The following is a 22,420-nucleotide window of genomic DNA, read 5'->3' on the forward strand; positions in this document are numbered from 1 at the left end:
CCTTTAAAATAACACCCAAATTCCTGGTTGTGTCTGCTAGCCAAGTCTGTATGATAGAGTGGTTTAAACAGAGATTTAGGGCTGTTTTTCAGAGACCTTCAAGGTACTGGGCACCATTTCTTATGCAGTAGGTCTTCACAACCCCAATATATCCTTGTCTTGTGGGAGCTTCTGCCTCATTTAAACCCTCCTACCTCGAAGCTCACCAGGTAGAGAAGGGAGCCCTTTAAGATGTGGCTAGCCATGCCTGGTTAAGACCACCACCTGTAAAGCCTGAGAGGCATCTTTTTGGTTCTTTTTCTTTTTTTCTTATCCAATTACATTCCTCCTTTGCCTCTCCTTGGCAGGTAAATTCTCATGGTTGCTAATGTTTTGCACAGAAAGCTGACGCGCTGCAAGAGCTAAGTGCTACATTGATTAATCTTCCCTCTATTTCTTTTTTTATCCTTGATTTACCAGACATTTTGAGAAGGAGCGGTACGTTTTGTGATGAGGTTGGCAGCATGCCACAGTGAGGAAAGATGCCCTTGTAACAAAGGAGCCTGGTTAGGGACCCTGACCCAGCAGGATACATGCCTACAATGTCTCATACCAGCTCCAGACAGACACCCCAAAGCCTCCACACCATCAGGCCCTGCCTGTATGGTCTGGAGTGTAGGAAAATCCTCCTTCTCTTAAATTTAGAAGATGGCAAAAACCTATGAAACCAAGGAAGTATAACAAAGAGGAAAGTTGCTTTGAACTACAGTGGGTCTGGAAGCACACCTTACATTCAAACTTTGCCCTTTTTGTAGTTTACCAAGTCCTGCCCGTTTTTGTCAGATATTGCATAATCGTCGGCTTGCTGGTCTTGCTGTAACAGATGTCCTCTAAAGGGAGTGGGGGTGTCATCTGGTGAAGGGACTGGAGTGCAAGTCCTATGGGGAGAGGCTGAGGGAGCTGGGGTTGTTTAGCCTGGAGAAGAGGAGGCTCAGAGGTGACCTCATCACTGTCTAGAACTACCTGAAGGGAAGTTCTAGCCAGGTGGGGGTTGGTCTCTTCTCCCAGGCACTCAGAAATAGGACAAGGGGGCACGGGCTCAAGCTCTGCCAGCGGAAATTTAAGTTGGATATCAGAAAAAAATTCTTTCCAGAGAGAGTAATCTGGCATTGGAATGGGCTGCCCAGAGAGGCACCGTCCCTGGAGGTTTTTAAACTGAGACTGGACATGGCACTGAGTGCCATGATCTAGTGAACAGACTGGAGCTGGACCAAGGGTTGGACTTGATGATCTTGGAGGTCTTTTCCAACCCAATCAATTCTATGATTCTGTGATCTTCATTATTGGTTGTGAAGAATCCCCTCACATTCGATGAAGGTTCTCCTTTGTTCACAGAGACCACCATGTATCAAAGAGGCCTTTATGCACAGGGGCCTCTGCTTATTTCACGTACTTGGTATTTTCCCTCTCCTGCTGTACAAGGCCCTTGGTGCCAGGTCCTCACAGTACCTGCTACCTTACAATCTTCGCGGTATGCCTATATGTATGTACGGCCAAACTTCATGAATGAGGATTTGGGCAGGTCCCTTGGGGCTGGTCCCTTCCAGCCTGCGCAGTGGATGTTTTAGGTGAGGCACAGCATGCGCAGAACTGGCCCCACCGTTTAAGTCCTGAGGTCCATCTGCCACGGCCGAGCGAGCTTGGACAGTGACAGGGAAGTCCTCGGGACTGTCACAGCACCCGGTACTAACCGGGGCTGACCCTGCTGAGCTGAGTGCTCTCCATTATACCATGAGACCTATAAATTCCCTATAAAATCACAGCAATGAAAAAAAGAAATCCTGAATAAAGGATAGAGATCCTATTCTAACGCAACTAACCTTGCTTGCAGAAAGGCCATGTTACTTTACTTCTCCCGGAGCGCAGTACTGTGCGCAGGGACTCCGGGGACGGTGCCCGGCCGAGGCCTCTCCGCCCCCGTGGCCCGGGCGGCGCTGCGTGCGGGGGGGCCCATGGCGAGCCCGCTCCGCCGGCCGCGCCATGCCGGGCAGGGCCGGCCTGGGCTCCGCCATCAGCATGTCCCTGCGCCGCAAATCCTCCAAGATACACTCCGCGGCCGGTGAGGAGAGGGCGAGGCGCGGTGCGGCGGGCGGGGAAGAGGCGCGGCGGCGGAGGGAGGAAGGCAGCCGGGCGGGCGGGCAGGCAGAGGCAGCCATGGCGCGGCCGCCCGGCCCCGCCGCCGCCACAGCCTCGCCGGGGCCATTGGCATCCCTCAGTGCCGCCCCCGCCATGGGGGCTCCGCCCGAGAGGGATAGGGGTGCCGCGGCCCCGGGGATCGCAGGGCAGCGCTGCCCGTCCTGCGCCCCCGCCCCAAGGGCACCGCGCCCCGGCCCGGCACTGCGCCCCGCGGGGCGGCCCCGGGCACTGCACCGTCGGTGCATCCATCCATCCATCAATCCATCCATTCATTCCATCGGGACCCCCCAGGCCGCCCCCCCCAGCACCCCCGCCCCAAGGGCACTGCGCCCCGGCCCGGCGCTGCACCCCGCGGGGCCGCCCTGGGCACTGCAGCATCCGGCTGTCTGTCCGTCTGTCCATCCACCCGCTCACCCGTCCATCCATCCATCCATCCATCCATCCATCCATCCATCCATCCATCCATCCATCCAATCTATCCTATTGGGACCCCCCAGGCCGCCCCCCCCGGCACCCCCACCCCAAGGGCACTGCACCCCTGGCCTGGCACTGCACTGTCCATCCATCCATCCATCCATCCATCCATCCATCTTATCGGGACCCCCCAGGCCACCCCTCTGGCACCCCCACCCCAAGAGCACTGTGCCCCTGGCCTGGTACTGCGTTCTGCGGGGCTGCCCTGGGCACTGCACCATCCGGCTGTCTGTCCATCCATCCATCCATCCATCCATCCATCCATCCATCCATCCATCCATCTTATGCCCCTCGCCTCCCCTCCATCCCCCCCCCGGGGTACTCCCTCCCCATGGGGGAACACCCCGGAGGGGCAAGGCGCTGTTTCCCCCCCCCCCTCCCCCCCTCCTTGATTCTGATGGTTTTCGACAGGGAAATTTGCTGGTGGGCATCTGGTAGGAGGGCTGTACTGCTGGGGGAGGGGAGGCAGGGATGCCCTGTACCCCACCAGCCTGGTCAGGGGCCTCTGTCCTGCGGTCAGGAGTGGGGAGAGCATCAGACACTGCAGTGAGGCTGCAGAGGTAAATACAAGGTTTCTAAAAAGGTTCACCTAGGACAATGTTTTCCAGCTAGCTCATAAGAAAAAAGATGTAAATGGAGTACTCTGAAGGTAGAATTCTGGTTCCAAAGGACTTGGATTGACTTGTGTAGGACCAAGGTGCATGCAGGATTCAGTTGTGTTATGTCGTACTTTAGGACAGATGAAGCATTGGTGACATTGGCAGTGACTTACAGACACCAATTCCTGTGCAAAATATTTAGGTGCCTGGTACAATCTCTGCGGTGAGTAAGGGCACAGTATAATGCTGCTTTAGCACTTTTTGTTTCAATAAGGAATGTGCTTTTGAAGCACATTTCCTGATCAGCTCTACTTTGGGTTAAATCTCAGAGCACCTTGGAGAGCATTTGCTGGAGTGCTTTTGGATGACGCTGTACTTGAAGATGTCCTCTAGCCACTTATGGCTGTTCACCTCATGGAACCAGGCTAGAGGTAGTTTGGAGGAAGAGCCACCTTCTCTTTGCCTCCTCAGCACAGCCTGGTCAGTCCAGTAATACTTCCCTGTTTAGCCTCACTGCTTGGTGATAAGGACAGAACTTCAGGGACTTCTGCATAGCTGCAGAAGTAAGCAGGATGCTGAGCAGAGCGGTGTGTAATGCCAGCTCATAGGAAATGGTAAGGTTTCAGAGTAGGATTTAGCACATTACTAGCTTTACTTATCTTCAGCCTAAGCCATTCAGATGAAACAGTTGCAGTTAAGCAGATTGCACTTTACAGCATTTGGGGTTGTGTCCACTTCTGCAGTCCGATCTGAAACGCTGCCCTGTGACAGGGAGGCTCCTTTCCCAGAGCTGCAGTTTGGCAGATCTGTTTGTGACCTAACATTTGGATTCCAAATGTAGGTGCCCTTCAGATACTGGATGCTTGGCACTTGGAGAATGTTTAGGTTGAATGTGGGATACATAAGGAGTTTAAGCTCTAGTTTTTGTAAATCACAGAATCACAGAATGGGTCAAGTTGGAAGGAACCACAGTTGGCCATCTGCCCCAACCTCCCTGCCCAAGCAGGGTCATCCTAGAACACATTGCACAGGATTGGGTCCAGATGGTTCTTAAATGTCTCCAGTGAGGGAGACTCCACAACCTCTCTGGGCAATTTGTTCCAGTGCTCGGACACCCACAATCCACAATGCTACTTGTGCATCTAGGTGGTTAAATTGCACCTCAGTCTGAGTGCTTGAGGCACCTAGATCTTCTAGCTGGGATTTATCTATACACACTTTCAGACTTTTACATGTTCCCTTCATTTGGCCTAAGTAGAATCCAAATTAGATGATACTTTGAAGAAAGGTGGAGTTGCTGGTTAGCATTAAGATCACTGCTTTCTAGCTGTTGAACAATATATTTCCCATCTAGGATATTCTTAAGGATGACATGAGTAATATTTAGTATAGATATATATGACACCTATAAAATTACATAATATAGGTTTGTGTAACTTACTACATAGAATTATTAAAGGATGTGATTATAGTTGTTTTAAGATACCAAGCCAACTCTGATGGCTTAGGACAAGCAGAGCCAATCTCTCTGCCACTCACAGAGAATCCTCTCTTCCCCATTCCTGTGTATTCCCATTTCCTTGCTTGTGTTAACATTAGACATCAGATGGTTACAGGGTCACCTGGATCAGTGCTGACGTGGCTCACTACCAGCCTGTATGGTCTGAATGCTACCAGGGAAAGGAAAGGCAGGGGCTCTGTTTTCCACAGCATGCTATGGCTTATGTTCAGACCTGCTGTGTGGGACAAACAGGACAAATGTGTGGGGCTTTGGGTTGTGTGAACCCAACTGTAAAAGCTTTCATTTGGAGACTGAGCCCCTGTCTGCTGAAAAGCAGTACAGATGTGTTTGTGTGGTGGCATTGAAAAGACTTTTCTGAGCTGAACAGTGTAGAGGGGGAACTGGTCACCCTTTTGTCATACTTGGTTAGGATCAAGTAATCCTATCTCTGTCCACTGGGATTTTCTTGGCACCTATGTATCAGAATGGTCTATCTTCTTTGCTTTTTAGAAGAGATGATCTTTCCTGCTTTAAAGTCTTGTAGTTATTTGGTAGTTCTGTTTACTTTTGAGGGAATTTTGGTAATCTGAAAGTATTAGGTTTTAGTTTGGGTCATTGAGATTTATTTTCATACTGTGTAAAATATTTTAGTAGCTTATAGACACTCTTCTGTAGTCAAGAAGGACACTACCTCTGTGCCTTATGATGTGTTTTCATCTCAGGTTGTCTATTCTCATACAGTATAAAATGTAACTGGTATATTTGGTAGTGTTTTAAACCTGTGTAACACTGGTACAAGGCACTTCCCAGAAAAGCAGATGATGTGAAAAGGAGAATTTAGAGATGGAAAGTCACTCAAATCATCAGTCCTGTTTTATGCATTTGCTCATTAATTGATTTTTTTTTTCTTTGTACAAGTAAACCTTTTTATTGCTGTGATGTTGTACCAGCTGAGCTAAATTGATTAGATTTAAATTATTCTCTAAGAAGCCTCCAGTTCCTTACTGTTGGAACCACAGACATCAAAGACTAACTTGTTCTCCTTCCTGCCTCCTTAAAATCACTAAAAATAAGCAACTGTCAATAAGACATTGGATGAATATACAATGACATTTTTATTTTTAGGGAAAAAAATCGAATTCTAACTTTATAATGGATTAAAGGTACAAATGATCTTGATGTCATTTAGGGTGATCTTTTTCAACTGCTTGGTGATACACATCAGCAAGAAAAAATATTTTAGTGTAAAGGCAGTAACAGAATTTTCTCCCAGGACATGATGATCTGCAATATAAACATCATTTTATGGTTTGAAACAATGCTCCTTTTATATGTTTTCCATCTGCATTTCCTTTGAAATACTTGCTTATAGTTTATGTTGTGATTTTTGCCTTAAGAACAGTGACTGTCTCTTAGAGTCACTTCTTTCTAAAGGATCCATCTCTCTGTTTTGTCAAAAGAATGCCTACTAAAATACTTTTTTGGGCTATTTTTGTGCTGTGATATCACTACCATAATTGCAACTCTTGGGAAGTTCTCTCTACAGAGAAGTTATAATACCACACAGGCACTTGTATTTTACCCAAAGCTTTTATCTTTGAGCAAGGATAGTTAAGCATTGGAATAGGCTCCTCAGAGAAGTGGTGGTGTCACCATCCCTGGAAGTGTTCAAAAAATGAGTAGACATGGCACTTTGTGATATCGTTTAGTGGGCATGGTGGTATTCAGTCAAAGGTTGGATTTGATGATCTTGGAGGGCTTTTCTAAACTTAATGATTCTATGATACCTTGATTCTATCTGCAGCCATTTACACATTAGACATAATTCCTATAGATATATGTAAAATGCACAGGAGCTGTACATGAAATACTTAATCAGCTTTGCATGATTTATATGTAGCTGCTGCTGCTTCAAATAGGGTGTAATTTCATATGGTGGAGAACAGGTCCAGGTGGTGTAAGAAGCATGGGGAAAGCTACAAGCTTGCACCTTGAAGCTCACTCAAGTCACCTCTGGTCATGCGATGTTGACATCCTGCTTTGCAGGAGATCAGTGGTTGTCCTGAATGCATTTTTAAACAAACAGCCCCTATGAAGGGGGTCAGCAAAGTGCTAACAAATTCCTAACAAAAAGCTAACAAATTCCTAAAATACTGAAATTTAAATTTTTAAAGTAAGAATAAAAGCCCTGTTCTGCTGTGAGAAATGTACCTGGCAGGAGTAGTGACAGTGGACACAAAACAGTGGGGTGTGTATGTCTGTATGTCTGTATGTATGGCCAGACTTCATGAACGCAGATTTGGGCAGTGCTCTCCCCACGTGGGTGTGCCCTTCCAGCCTGCGCAGTGGATTTTTTAGGTGAGGCACAGCGTGCACAGAACTGGCCCCACCGTTTCAGTCCCAAGGTCCATCTGCCACGGCCGAGCGAGCTTGGACAGAGACAGTGAAGTCCTCGGGACTGTCACAGCACCCGGTACTAACCGGGGCTGACCCTGCTGAGCATCCGAGATGTGACGGGATGGGATGGCAGGGAGGCATTGAACTGCCAGGGGATGGTCCCACTGAGACTCGAACTCAGGTCCTTGGGATTCAGAGTCCAGAGTGCTCTCCATTACACCACGGGACCGCCCAACAGTGGGGTGTACTTCCTCAGCAAATGCTTCATTTGCCCATGAGCACTACCGAGAGTTACTGAAGCATCTAACAAGATGATTGCAACCACATCATTGGGACACAGAAATTCTACCCTGAGAATGTGTCGAGAAACTCCTGCAGGTGATGACTAAACTTCTAGTAGTTTCGTGGTAGAAGTACTACTAAATAGACCGCTTCAGTAGCTGTGTGTTCATGCACACACTCAAACTGTGTGGTGGTAATTTTGTGTGTTTCAGACCTCCCGTTCCTTTTCATCCATGTTTAACTGGCATGTAATGTAGTATAATGTACAGCTTATTCATCACATCAAAGGCCCCATCCCTATTTACATAAACACCAGTGACAATTATGCCTTTTGACAAAGAGCTCACCACAATAAACCCCATACTTTAGGTTACTATGTTTCTATAGTAGCACAAAAGGGAGTCTACTCAAGCAGTGTGAGTTCTTGCTCAGTTGTAAAGGGAGGTGGTGACAGTGACAGGGCTAACTGAAGGCCAACCCAAATTTCTGCTGCCTTGGGTAACTCACTTAGAGCTTCCTTGGCTGTGATGAGAGTTAGTCTGCATTAAGATAGGAGGCAATTTAAAATACCTCTGCTACAACACTGGATTAGAAAAAGATGATGTATGCACAATTGCTGTGGAACAACTCCATAAATAAACAAGGTCCTAAGTAGTGTGGCACAAGAAACACTTTTTGCCTGACTGTGATGGGGGAGGTGAGATCATGAATAAATCCATTAAAGATCAAGCCACTCAGATAATGAGGAATATGGTTATTTAGGAGTTAATTGCAGATATAAGAGATTCAACTAACCTTCAGTTCCTAAGATTAAATAAAACGAATGTATTTAATAAAAATAAAAAATTCCACTCCACTATATGGCCAATATATGAACTCTCTTATGTTATGCTATTTGACTATTCATAAATCTATTGCAGGTACGTATACTGTTTATTTATAGGAACTGTTGTATTCCTTCTCTGCTCCACTCTCTCTCCACAGGACTTTTGTTTCAGATTTTAGTTCCCTAGCAGTATCTGCTTTTAGCATACTTGTCTGTGCTGGGTAAGTCAGTGTTCTTGTTTTCTGGGTAGACCTAAAAGCACTGCCCTGCTAGAGTGATTTGGCAGTAATGCTGCTGTAATTCCATGTAGGATTAAAATATCTAACACTAAAATGATTGCAAGGAAAACTGCTTGTCTGTTCAAGGTTCTAGACTATCATCAAGACAATGAAAATGCTGGGTACACTTCTTGAATGAAACTTACTGGGAATAGGAAAAGTAGTCATTGCCACAAGGTTTGAGTACGGTCCTGATCCCTGCTGGCATATTTTTACATGGAAATCTATGGCTTCAGAGATGAAGTTGCTCTAAAGCATTCTTTTTTTTTTTTAAATAATTAACCCTTCTGCCCTCCTCAAGAAATTCCAAGCTGATAGCTCCCATTGACTCTACATGGCAGTTTGGACAATAATCTGAAAATTGATGTCAGCATCTCTAAACTGATAATTCTCCAATTAGTTAGCCACTCACAAGGCATGTTTATTACATTGAAGCCTTGCGATAAACAACCGTGTCATCCATTTCTGCTCTTCTGGAAGGCTGTCAAGTCATACTCCTTAGACTTGCAACACCGTGGTGCTCTCAGCTGGTTCATTTCCCTTTGACCATTCTTCTTTGAGCTGCCAAGTGTACCCTTTAAATAATCTTGTAATCTCGGAGAGTTGACTTGCTACTTGTGAAACAATATTCTAAGCACCCATCTTAGCTTTATTGTATATGTATGGCCAGACTTTGTGAATGCAGATCTGGGCAGGGCTCTCCCCACGTGGGTGTGCCCTTCCAGCCTGCGCAGTGGATTTTTTAGGTGAGGCACAGCGTGCGCAGAACTGGCCTCACCGTTTCAGTCCTGAGGTCCATCTGCCACAGCCGAGCGAGCTTGGACAGAGACAGGGAAGTCCTCGGGACTGTCACAGCACCCGGAACTAACCGGGGCTGACCCTGCTGAGCATCCGAGATGTGATGGGATGGGATGGCAGGGAGGCATTGAACTGCCAGGGGATGGTCCCACTGAGACTGGAACTCGGGTCCTTGGGATTCAGAGTCCAGAGTGCTCTCCTTTACACCACGGGACTGACCTAGCTTTATTACTGTAACAGTAAGTGTTTCATATTTATTTGCCTGTACTGTGTTGCATTGTGGCACATCTTAATTAGTCTGTAGTAGTACAAATATCAGATTATCTGTTACAGACAGTATTTGTAAAGCCTGATTGCCATCATGTTCTTTTAAGGCATAATCACAATGTCTTTCTTGTACCTATAGTTGGAAGAACGAACAATATATTAGACTTGGAAAAGGCAGTTGAATATCTCTACAGCAACGACTTGCTGCTTCTGGGACAGCCCTTAAGTGTGGCTTGCCTTTTGATCGACACAAATATTTTCCTTTCACTCTCTTACCTTCATTGGCTAAGCCTTTGGGAGCAGTTTCAGGTATTTAAGACATGAGATCTGAGAGCTTTAAATAATGCATTTTCAGCTTGTACACTCAAAGCATAGTTGGGCAAGATTATTGACATGGTTGAAGATTGAGGAAAAAAAGTTAAATTTTATAAAGTTTGTTTGGGTTTAGTGCAAAGTAAAAAAATGAATTATCAGTATTCAAAATGTCTTATTCAGAGTTATTCCAATATTTCTAAGGAAAGCTCTCAGATTTTTGATTAGCATTATTGCCACCTTTTCCTAATGAATCTTGGCTACTAGAGAAGTTCCTGGGCAGTTTCTTTCCATCCCCAGGAGTGGATAGATGCCTGCCTGTTTGAAGGGTCCTGTCTCTCAGAGTGCTGGTTGAGACCCACATTTTCTCATGGCAGTAATTCTTGATTCTGGACATTTTTATTATAAGATTACTGGAAGCTAGAATGAAGTGAGCACACCTGGAAACAGAAATGCAGAGTTTTGTATTTCAACCCAAGGCACAATAAGGCAAAGTTGACATGATACAGATTTTAATGTCTGACCCAATCAAGCTACCTACTTGGACTCATCAGAGAAGCCACATAATCCATATAGTTAGAATACCACATCCATGTATATGACATTCAGAGGAGGTTTTCCCTGCAGCTGGAAGTTGTCCTTGTGGTGAGCACTAAACCCAGTTTAAATTTAAAAGAACATGAAGTGTCAGTACATTAGTCTCAATACTCTCATGTGATGAAGATTCACAAGACATACTATGGTTTTTTAACTGTATTTCCACTGCTACTCAGCCTTACAGAGGATATTTTTGTTATTTCTAGCTCTAATTAGCAATTTGGAAATTGTTGCATTGGTGCATCAGTGGAAAGAGCAGATAAATGAGAACTTGTCTTCCACTTGACTAATATCATAAGAGCCGTGGTTGTGTCAAACTCATCGTTCATAATAGATCCAACAAAGTGCATCAGTTTATTTTAGCCAAGGGTTTGGTCTGGTGGCCCTACCTGCTTTTAGAATGTTGAAAACCAGGAGTAGTACTACTGAACTTAGTGTATATATTGTATAAAGCAGAAAAAGCAGCCTTGTTTAACATTGACCACAAAGTCTTGATTTTTAATTCCTAATCTCTTGAATGCAGATGACCAAACCCATTTATTTGATTTCATTAAATAATCAAGTAGTCAGGAAGAGTGAAAGCAAAAATGTTTCTCCCTTACAATAACATCACCCTGATTAATTTGCTACTTTGAACAGAAGGAGGGCTCAGGTGTTATCTCTGTTGACCCTGCACTGTTCTGCCTATTTGTACAAAACACAGTAAAAGCAATTTAAGATCCCATGCCTGTGAGATTTAGGAGCATTCAACCCAGTGCTTATACAATGGTTGTATGAAACAAATGCCCCAGACTATTCTGTACTCTAAGCAAATGGCTTTAAGTACTCTAAGCAAATGTCAACTTAACTTAATAGATGCATTTTATTTGTAAATGGAAGACAAAAGATGCTAAAAGAATATGTACAAAGCCAGCCCCTGCCATCATAACTCTGAAACAGATACAGAGGCTACATCTGCATTTGTCACATCAGTTGCACAGCTGGGAATCAGGACTGAACCTGGAAGCTTTAATCTGAAATCCAGTTGACATTTACTCTACATTTCTGCATTACTGGGAAGGCTCAGCATAGTTACTGCATCAGTGGTACCGTGGCTACTGAAATACATTGACATCGATCCTGTTGCCTTGTTTTGAAGAGGGACAGAAAGACACGGGAATTAAAGAAGGCACATGGTCCCCAGACTGGTGAAGGAACTACTGCTCCTTAACAGATTAACAGTCAAATCTTTTTCCTAGAGTTTCAGTAATGCAATTGTGCATCTGGAAGCCATCCTTGTGCCATTTATCTGCCTGGCCATAGAAGGAAGAAGGAGCTTTCTCAGCCAAACTAATCCTAATCCTGCACTACCCGGAGAGCGAGGACTATTCCCTCTTCACTCCTTAACTAAAATCTTGGCCTTGGCTGAAGTTTTCCCACCATCTTAATGAAGCAAAAAGGTTTATATCCTCTGTTTTTTGATCAAAGTAATCGTATTTACCAAGCTGAAATTTGCTTATTTGGTCTTTAAAAAGTTTCAAAACCCTACAGGTCTTCATTAGGGTAACAAAAGGGGGTGATCAGTCTTCAGAAAGAGAATGTCTAAAAAGATCTGAACTATTTTGAGGAGAAAGGGTTGATTTCTTATGAAAACCCCCAAATTATTTTGGGTGTTAGGGTCCCAAATTAAGACACTTCAGGAAAGTGCAACTACTAATAAATTTACTAACATGTAAATGTGCAAAGGAACTCATTATTTTAGAGTTACTTTAGATATATTGCATCTCCTGAAATTGGAGTTGGTTTCAGTTGGGGTAGAGCCTTGAGCAATTGCATGATACTTAGTTGCCAGCTGTAGTTCAACCATGGCAGAAATAATTTCAGACGTTGAGCCCCTAAAACAGCACAGATTAAAAATATATTTTCTGGAGAAAGTGAGTGCAGTATCATCTTGTAACATACCAGATAGACCCACATTACTGAAGCAGCCACTATTGTTGATGTTTTGATTGTGATAAAGCTCTTCAGGATAAAATGTGTCCTTTCAGTTTCGCCAATACTTTTGTATTTATTGTGACCTTCACAATGTTTTGGTACTTTACTTACCATTTACCAAACACAAGTGTCTGTCATCCTAACTATCATTTCAACAGTGAAGTTTCTGTACATACAGTCAATAGAAAGAAAAACTGTTTTAACTAGAGGACAGAACCAGTGCAAGAACAAACTTTCACAGACATTTAGTCTGAAAAGTAACAAGCATATTTCTAAGTATCAGAAAACTGCTCAGAATAGCCTTCCAGAAGGAGTGGTGGGAAAGAAGTTTAGCTTGTTCTCATAACTGAATTTGATTGGTATATGTAAAGCACTATAAAATAATAATAAAAATCTTGAATAGGAGAATCTGAACTTTTAAACAGGCTTTTCCTTCTAGGTCTGTGTTTTTAAACACCAAGTGGAATGCGGACCTTCATGGGCAGAAAAACACTGATCTTTCCAGGAGCCGGTTGTAGAATAACACCTGCACTTAATATCTGATTTTGATTTAACAATAGCCATAAAAGCCATAAAATACAGTAAATTCCAGTACTTCATTTTTACCATGCTAGGGTTGGAATGATCTGTGATGTCTGCCATCATTTCAGTTTCAGGTTAATTTCTTACCCAGAAATGACCAATAATTGTTTTGGAAAATAGCAAAAAGTGCATAAAGGCAGTAACTTGGAAACTATAAAATAATGAGAGACAATAGTGGCAGAGGGTGAAAGAGGGAGTCAATATGCTTAAATATCCTGCCAACATGAACAGAATTAATCAGTTTCTCTGGAAGTCAAAAGAAGGCAATATGAAGTTACTACAAGCAGCACAACCATGACTGTCCAAAGAAGCAGTCTGAACTGGTAAAAGAAAACTAATATGTCCCTACAAGCCATGCATAAGTACAGAGTCTCTGCCTTTTGATTTCTTCAATATGACTGTGTGCAGAGAGTGACTCATAGAATTATAGAATAGTTTGAGTTAGAAGGAACCTTTTGATGGTCATCTAGTCCAACCTCCCTGCAATAAGCAAGGGCAGCTTCCACTAAATCAGGTTGTTCATAGCCCCATCCAGCCTGACCTTGAATGTTGCCAAGGGTGGGGCATCTACCACTTCTCTGGGCAATTTATTCCAGTTTTTCACCACCTTCATTGTAGAAAAGTTGTTTCTTTTATCTAATCTAAATCAACCCTCCTTCAGTTTAAAACCAGTACCCCTTTTTCTTTCTCAGCAGGCCCTGCTGAATATTTGTCCCCACCTTTCTTTCAAATATTGAAAGGTTGGAATAAGGTCTCCCCAGGTTGAGCCTTCTCCAGGCTGAACAATTGCAATTCTCTCAGCCTTTCCTCATAGGAGAGGAGCTCCATCCCTCTGATCATCTTAGTGGCCTTTCTCTGGACTCGCTCCAGCCAGTCCATGTCCTTCCTGTGCTAGGGACCCCAGAGCTGGATGCAGCACTCCAGGTGGGGTCTCACCTGAGCAGAGCAGAGGGGCAGAATCCCCTCCCTTGACCTTCTGGTCACACTACTTTTGATGCAGCCCAGGACACAGCTGGATTTCTGAGCTGTGAGTGCACATTGCTTGGTCATGTCCAGCCTCTCATCCTCCAGCACTCCCAAGTTCTTGGCATGGCTGCTCTCAGTCTGTCCATCCCCCAGCCTGTATTGGTCCTGGGCATTGCCCTTAACCAGGTGCAGCACCTTAGGCTTGGCTTTGTTGAACCTCAGGAGGTTCCCATAGGCCCACTTTACAAGCTTGTCCATGTCCCTCTGGATGTCATCCCATCCTTCAGGCATGTCAACCACACCACAGAGCTTGAGTGAGATATAAAACCCTGAGAGTGTCCTGTATTTTCTGATATCCTGAATTCCATTCAGTTTTGGTGGTTTTTTTATTCTTACATATGGACAGCCTTCGGATAACCAAAGGAGTTCTATACATAACCTACTCAAAAGGTAGGATGGCACATGGCTTCCAACCTTCTCAATGCCAGTTTATGCAGAGTTCTGTGCTATCTCCCTGAAGTGAGCTTAGCTGTGTCAGTTATGGTTCAAGTTAGATGCAAAGAGCCGTGTCTGACGTGGCATGGAGAGTGTTCCCAACCTGCACTGCAGAGAGACCTCAACAGTTCTAAACTTTCACCATTAAGAAAGACTGGGCTCCAAAGAAGGACTTCCTGCAGTCCTTAACACTGGATGGTTTTGTTGAAGTTTTGGCCTGCCAGCTGATTACCTAAACCATTTTATTTGGGGACTTTCTGCCAAAACTCCAATGGGAATAAAATAGCTGCAATAATAAGTCCGGTATGATTTTGTTGAGACAGTGCAATTTTGTGTTAGTGCTAAATAGCATGGGATTTAAATAATTCAGTAGTCCTTTTGGCCCTTTTGGCTTCGTTAGACAGGCACAGTCCCAGTGTGTGTGTGTACTTGTTCCTGCTAGGATTGTTGTTGTTTATAGGGACATTGAACTCTTCCATCAGTGTCATCTTCTATATAGAGAAATCCCAACAACCAAAGGCAAGAGTTAATCTTATACCTTATTCCTACCAGAAATCCCCTCCTTTTTAAAAAAAATTAAAGTCCTTTGTAAGACACCCATCACTTTACGAACATCTTGCTGAGTTTCTGCATCACTCTGTTACAGGTTATAAATCAAATCAGAACAGTTTTGCCCACTGATGATTTATATTTCTATGTCTCAGTTCATGTCTAGTCAGGGCAGATGGTACTGCTGGAGCATATACTGTCATTAATTTGGGACTCAGCAACTGTAAACAACCATAATTTTTATTTCCATCAGAATTAGTACAGGGACTAGCACTCAGTAATAAAATAACAGTAACCTAAGGAGAAGCCACAAAATTTACTGAGGCAGAGGAGGACAACAGTGATGTGGCAGCTTCTGTCTTTGCGGGGAGCTAAAGCTGTCTCACTTCAGTTCCAAGGATTTTGTCATCAGTGTCTCCAGAGAAAGGGAATAACTTTAGGTACCTATTTCATAGGGCACTATGAAGATTGCAGGCAGCTACACAGTATTTGTATGGTGCTGGAAAAGAGAAGGTGATATACAAATATATTCTAGTCAAGTAAGTTTACAGCCATTAGAGTGACATTTATTTTCATAGTTGCCATCTGGCTTTGGTGGTATCAGATCTCATAAACTAAGTCTACATGGATATTCTGGAAAAAACCAAAAGAACATGACCTTTTATTTAATCTTCTATTTTTTATAAAGGTTTATTTTTACAGGGGAATTTTATAAGCTGTACTTCTGTAGTTTTTGGCATTATTTTTTTATTGATTAAATAGTTTATTAACAGTCATTCAAGACTAGCATAAACACTTCTAATAAGAGAATTGATATACTCATTTTTATAGAGTAAAATTTGAGAAGAGTGATTAACAACCTGAAGAAGGGGGAAGGGAAGGCCTACATTAAGAAGATTGGCGGTGCTTCAGCTAGAAGACTATGCTGTGACTGTGGCTATAGCCAAAAATAGAACTGGATTAACAGAAGAAAAGCAAGTAGCTAAAACTAAGGTCAAAGCAGAAATAGATGTTTTAGAATTATCACATACACCAAAAGATAGGAAAAGATATTCAGGGAGTTTTCCTGTTATATATACCTGTAAAAAGGAAAAATCAGTTTATAATAAGAGGAATTGTGAAAGATGACTCAAATAACAAGTCAATTAAGAAAAACTAAGCTTTAAAATATGAGAAAAATTAGTATAACCTTTTCTGTTTGTTTATACAGGCTTTAACATACTATTAAAAATAAATTAAAAAAAATAGCTGTAAGAGATAGCTGTAGTAATGCCAGCACTTAAAAAAGAAACAGTAAAAATAAGTTGTCTAAAAACTCTCATTTGGGGGGGGGTAACAGAGCAACCAGTCCAACCAAATAGGCTGTGTTTTAACTCCTCACCAGAAGGCAGGCTTGACTACATGACAAGTTCTACCCGTTGGCAATAATTACTGCTTTGTTTATACTAATGACCCCCAGATCCATAATTTGTGGGTGAGAGGAGCTAATGCACAGATAGGAAGAGTTTAAAAGGAGAAATGTAGTAAAAGGGCATATCTGTAGAGGTTTTGGGAGGATAAATTGTAGTTTGTAGAAGACTTGTTCTTTATTGTAGCTTTGAATTTCAGTCAGGTAAATTTGTTTGAAAGGAGGGAAGGTTGCATTTTAAAAAAAATTAATACCTTAAAGTTAGATAATAACTATACTTAGATAATGACAAGAGGTATATAATGATTATCCTTGTCTTTTCTGCAATTTTCTATGTAGAAAACCTGAAAACCTGTTTTCCTGATAGGGAGGTTTATGCATCAGCAATGTTAAGAGTCTAGTAGCAAGCAAAGCCTATGTCTGCTTTTTATTGTAATTGTTTTATTCTTTTATCTATGATTACATACTGCTTGGTAAAAGTATAGCTAAAACTTAAATCTGGAGAGCAGGCAATTATATATCTATATCAGAACAATTCATTTCTGTAATCCTGTGTTCTGTTGTCATCTGCACTTAAACTGTGTGATATGAGCACTGTAGTGGTGGCTCTCAATAGCTGCCATAGTAGGAGATATGTTAAAAATGACAAGTGTGCTTGATGTGCAAGACTTCTTAAAATTTATTAGGATGTAAGACTTACCAGTGGTGAGGAACTGTTGTTTTGGCAGTGAGCCCAGTGTTAAGATAGTAACTGAATGGAAGGATTTTTCTTTATTGAATACAACACCTATGTGGGAATACTGTGCTAGTAATTTTTCTAACAACTTTTAAACATGGTATAACAAACTAATGCTTACCAGTTGGGGACTTGTGTTCATATATGACCAAATATCCTCTGCAATTGTCTGTGGAGTAAAAAGAGAAAAAAGCTTTTAGGCTTTCATATTTGAAAAAAAAGTGAAGCATATTGGGGGTGGGAATGGCTAGTTCCCTTTCACAATGTGTCTTTCATGGAGAAACTTGAGCAACCTCAAGTTTCCTCAAGCAACTTGTATATAATGCAGAGATGTCTTTAGGTCAGGACTACCTGAAACTCCTAAAGAATTTGGCACCAGTTCTGCATCTTAAGCCCTTCCTTGCACTGAATAGGAGAGAGAAGAGTGATTAGAAGTCTAGCTGACAAGTTTCTAAGAATGAGACACCAGTGCTTACAGTACCTGGATGGATGCTCTGTCATTGGGCGTGGAGTCAGCCAGGTGGTGATATTCAGCTTTCAGCAGTGGTTGGCTGGTTTGGTCTTGTTTTTTGCTTTTTTTTTTTTCCTTCCTTCCTCTCCTCCCTAGGGCTACTTCTAATGAAAAACTCCTCCAGTACTAGCATATGAGTCATAACCATAATTTCTTCTAAATTTGCAGCAGCCTGTGCAATACTAGATAATTAAATATTGAAAAGGTCTGTGATTCTTGTCTTTGCTCATTCTAGAACCAGTTGCAATAAAACTGCCTATTACAGGCAGGTACTGGAATGTCTCAAAAGTGACAGATGGACACAATACTAATGTACTTAAACCTCAGAAATGATGCAATAGGTCAAGCTGGATCCTGATCTGATGGTAAACAAGCATTTAATGTTTTGGCAATGACAAGCCTAGTAGGAGACCTATGTGGTCACAGCCCCAGCTAGTCCAGTCAGCATAACTCTACCTAAATCAAATTCACTGTCACAGGTGTGCAGCAGTTCAGGGTTTGATGTAGAGGCTTCCCAGAAAAATCTGTAGAAACACCATAATGTATCTTTTAGAGGTCAAGCCATCAAGACTGTTATCTCTCTTTGGCCAAGTAGGGTAGAGGAAATAGGAAGGAATATTTTTCAAACTCATAAAGTACAGATGCTTCTGACAAGATAGCTGTTCCGGGAAGAAGAACTAGCTTAAGACATCTTATTATCTTGGGGTTTTTAAAAAGAAGAATGCTTTACTGGGGAAAATGTCTCCAGTTATGCTTATAGTATAGGATTTCAGCATAACAGTACCAGGTGGCTACAGCATTAAAATAACTGGTAATTATATTTTTGATACAATGTGCTTCAAAGGGAAAAGGAAGAATCCACCTGAGTTTCCACCTTAATAAGGTTTGTTCCCATCCTTGATCTGGTCTTCTGACTGAGGCTACTGAACAGAGATAAGATGGGATGATACTGCAGACCTGTAACCTTCTCTTTATCTGTCACTCTCTTCCTTCAGGGAACAGGCAGAGGCGTGTGATGGCAGTTTTTCTCTTGTCCTTGGTTAAACATAGAACTGCTGCTGAATTTTCTCTTTTGGAAGTCTGTTTATACATTCATTAAACTGAAAATAAACTTTGTACTATACCAAAGATGTTCATAAAATTCACAAGTCCATTTTGAGCTTTGTGCAGATGTATGTCCTTGTTAAGCTGCCTTAAACATGATTAGCTGTGTTCTGGTTTTGGTAGCCCTTGGTGATACAGATCAGTTGTAATCAACATACAAGGTTCTACACTGGATTCTGCATCTTGTGCTCAAGGCTGGAAGTACAGGAACTGTTGTTTTAGGTCCAAATATAAGAAACCTGAAATGCAGACACCCATTCCTCCACTCCCTTGCTGTAACTCTTCCTGTGGGGAGGTGGTGGTTTCAGTCTAGCATTCCAAGTCCTCTGGAAACTGCCAGATGGTGGGAAGGGCTGCTAATTCTCACACCAGCATATTTAATCCTGTTTGAAGGTGCCTTAAAATGAAGAAAATGTCTTTCAGAGCCATAAAATGAATCTTAGTAAAGTAAAAAGCCACCAAGGTTATAGGTGTGAGTCAAAGATTTCTCTTCACAGAAGTAATCATCCATGCTCTCTTCTATTGTTTATTCTACCCAAACTTATACTTCTAAAAGCATGTGAATAATACAAGCACATTATTGGCTAATAGCTAGTGTTTATGCTTTACACCACGATTTGATTGGTATTTGCTTGCTGCTGTTATTGCAAGTCTGTTCCCTTTTATCTCAAGGACATAGACTTTGTTACTTTCTGCATAGACTGGGTTGAGAATACGAACTTCTAAGTTTAAATTTCTCCTTACATCTTAGCAATGTGCTACCTGTGTTGTGATGATGATGTAGGACAGTGGAGTCCCTCTGCTATGTACCTGTTATTCCTAGAGCTCTGAAAATAGTTAGTGTGGGGTTTATGTTGTTTTCCTGCTGGTAACAGTCAGCTCCACGTTGTCCACTCTGCACTGGGGATGGCGTTTCTTGTTTCTCTTGCTGCATCAGTGTGATGGGTCTGTGTGGGTTATGCTCATAGCTCTGGGATTCAGGGCAGTCTTCTCCATGAATGTGAAGTGTGCCCTTCACCATGTGGGACTGCTGAGCAGTTCTTATTCTGAAGGGGGAGGGCTAAACTACTGTCTGATCAACAAGACAGTATTAATTTTGTTCTTGCATTATATCAGACTTCAGTGTAACTAGTAGGTATTACATCAGAAAAAATACTAAGACTTAAATAAGAACATGATAGACTATGTTTGTTAGTTACTACACGAGGCAGTTACAAAGATACTGTTTCCAGCAAGGCATTTGGATGCTGCCTGACACAGCTGAAAGTATACTGCAGTTAGTGAGAATGAATTGGTTGCCAATTTCCTCTCTTGAATGCTTCCATTAACAGTCCCACTAACAGTTGTAGTGAACCTTTAATGATTACAATAAGCCACGTAACCCATGTGGGTTGGTACATGGTGTGGTATGTTCTGCAGTGGTCCTGTACAGTCATGTTTTCTATCTGATTTGCTAAGGACTTTATCAACAACTTGGTTTTTATTAAAAAAAAAGAGTTGTCTCAGTGAGAATAGACTGTAACTTCATTTTCACTCCATTTCTTTCATATCTACTTGCTTCTGTGTTAAGCACATTTGGAGAAAGACATAAGTAGCAGAATAGTAAGGATATAGTTCAGTAGTAATGTGCTGTTCTCAGTTTAACATTCAATCCTTGGAACTTGTGGTATGATGCTGGAGCACCCTCTTGGGGAGGCTCATTTTGGTGGCTTGTGGAAGCAGTGAAAGCCCTTGGCAATGCAGACAGTGTCTGCTCCATGCCAATTCCAAGGCATGTCTGAGTGCCTAAGATGAGTGCTTGGAGGCATATATTTTTTTACCAAATAGCAAAACCTTCATCTAACAGAGCCAGAATGAGGTAAAATTAGGCCTTGCTTCTGCACTAGCCTAGTCATTCCTTCCTTGTTGTCTTCTGCATTGCATGATGCTGCTGTAAAGTAGAGAGAACTGGTTTGAAGAAATGCTGGAAGGAAAGACTGACTGTGCTGCCTGACTGTATCCATTAGTCAGTCCTTGATGATCAAACTTAATTCTGGATCAGACTTATTAGTATTTCTTCCCCTCTTGCAAATGAAGGGATGGATATATGGATTTGAAACAGTGGGATTCAAGGGAGTTTGTTTTAACCATAGTTCCCCTCTCTGTAGTCAGATGTTTCCTGGTAAAGGCACCGTCAGCTATCTTGTGTGGCATGTAGGTGTGCTCAGACTGTGTCTACGTGGTCATTTATTTAAATGCAGTCCTGAAGACTAGCGTTCTGCTAACATGCTCTAGAATGTGAGTTGATGGATTTTGGGGTGTTATGTTTCTGTTTTGGACAAATGTGGATGTAAAAGGTGAGACATCTGGGGGAGTTGGTAAGGGTGAGTTGAGATTTGCCCTCAAGGGTGCTGAGGGAGCTCCCTGTTTCAAAGCTGGCTCCACCTTTGTGCGGGGCACTTCCCTCACAATGCCATAGCTCCCCTCAGCATTCAGGATGTCAAAGCTGTCAGCAGCACTAGTGAGGAATGGGGGTTCAATAAGACGTGGCTGGCTTGCTGCTGGTTGAACCCTTTCCAGTGACAGAAGTTGGCAGTGGTGACATGAAGACATGGTGTTGGATTTCCTGTACCTTTGCAGTAGGATCTACCATAAAATGTAGAGGCACCAGCATTAGTTTGGTTGCCAATAGAGCTGCAGTTAACTGTTAAAATTTGCAACAATACTGTTACCAAGGCAGTTAAATGCCACCCTGACTCCCGATTTGGTCAGATCTCAGAAGTGTAGCAGGGTCAGCCCCGGTTGCTACTTGGATGGGAGATTTCCTGGCAATACTGGGGGCTGTAGACAGTCCTGAGGACTTCACTGTCACTGTCCAAGCTCACTCGGCCGTGGTAGATGAACCTTAAGAACAAAGGGTGGGGCCAGTTCTGCGTACTCTGTGCCTCACCTAAAAAATCCACTGCGCAGGCTGGAAGGGCACACCCACGTGGGGAGAGCCCTGCCCAAATCATCTTCATTCATGAAGCCTAGCCATACATACTGTTACCAACCCGTGTCTGATCAGGGCAAAATATACAATATACATCCTTATATCTGCATAATAGATGCGTTTCACTGAAGAAACTGTGCTTTTCTTTGTGTTGAACTCTTCCTCAGTACTGTACCCATGTGTGCAGACATGAGAACAAACATGATTCTTCCTGAATTAATTGTTATTTCCCAGTGCTCTTAAAATTTAATAAAGCAGTGGGCTTGTCTCAGTAATCTAACTGCTGTTGGCTGAAGGCAGTTCAGCAACTCTACTGATCGTGCCTGTTGCTTTTAGCTACAAGACCATCACCTTACCCCGTTAAGGGTAGGATCAATTGTGTCCAGCAAACAGCTGGTCCAAACTGCCTTTGACAAATCCAATGAATTATCTGCAGCCTAGTCTGTTAACCATTGGGGTGGTCCTGTGGTGTAAAGGAGAGCACTCTGGACTCTGAATCCCAAGGACCCGAGTTCCAGTCTCAGTGGGACCGTCCCCTGGCAGTTCAATGCCTCCCTGCCATCCCATCCCATCATATCTCGGATGCTCAGCAGGGTCAGCCCCGGTTAGTACCGGGTG

At 42.9% G+C, this 22,420-nt stretch overlaps 1 protein-coding gene and 1 non-coding gene across 2 annotated transcripts in view; one reads left to right on the forward strand and one right to left on the reverse strand.

Annotated features, from left to right (window-relative positions):
- The first annotated feature begins 1,989 nt into the window (after window positions 1-1,989).
- ATP8A2 (ATPase phospholipid transporting 8A2) overlaps window positions 1,990-22,420 on the forward strand; it is a 330,508-nt gene continuing 310,077 nt past the window's right edge. The window contains exon 1 of the mRNA XM_071553667.1: window positions 1,990-2,098. Within this exon, the coding sequence (XP_071409768.1) occupies window positions 2,020-2,098 (79 nt within the window). The 5' untranslated portion in view covers window positions 1,990-2,019. The remainder of the gene's footprint in view (window positions 2,099-22,420) is intronic.
- On the reverse strand, window positions 7,303-7,375 carry TRNAQ-CUG (transfer RNA glutamine (anticodon CUG)). The gene has a single exon. It is a non-coding gene; the product is annotated as a tRNA-Gln (tRNA).

Source organism: Pithys albifrons, chromosome 1, assembly GCF_047495875.1.
Source record: "Pithys albifrons albifrons isolate INPA30051 chromosome 1, PitAlb_v1, whole genome shotgun sequence".
In the NCBI taxonomy this organism is placed as follows: domain Eukaryota; kingdom Metazoa; phylum Chordata; class Aves; order Passeriformes; family Thamnophilidae; genus Pithys; species Pithys albifrons.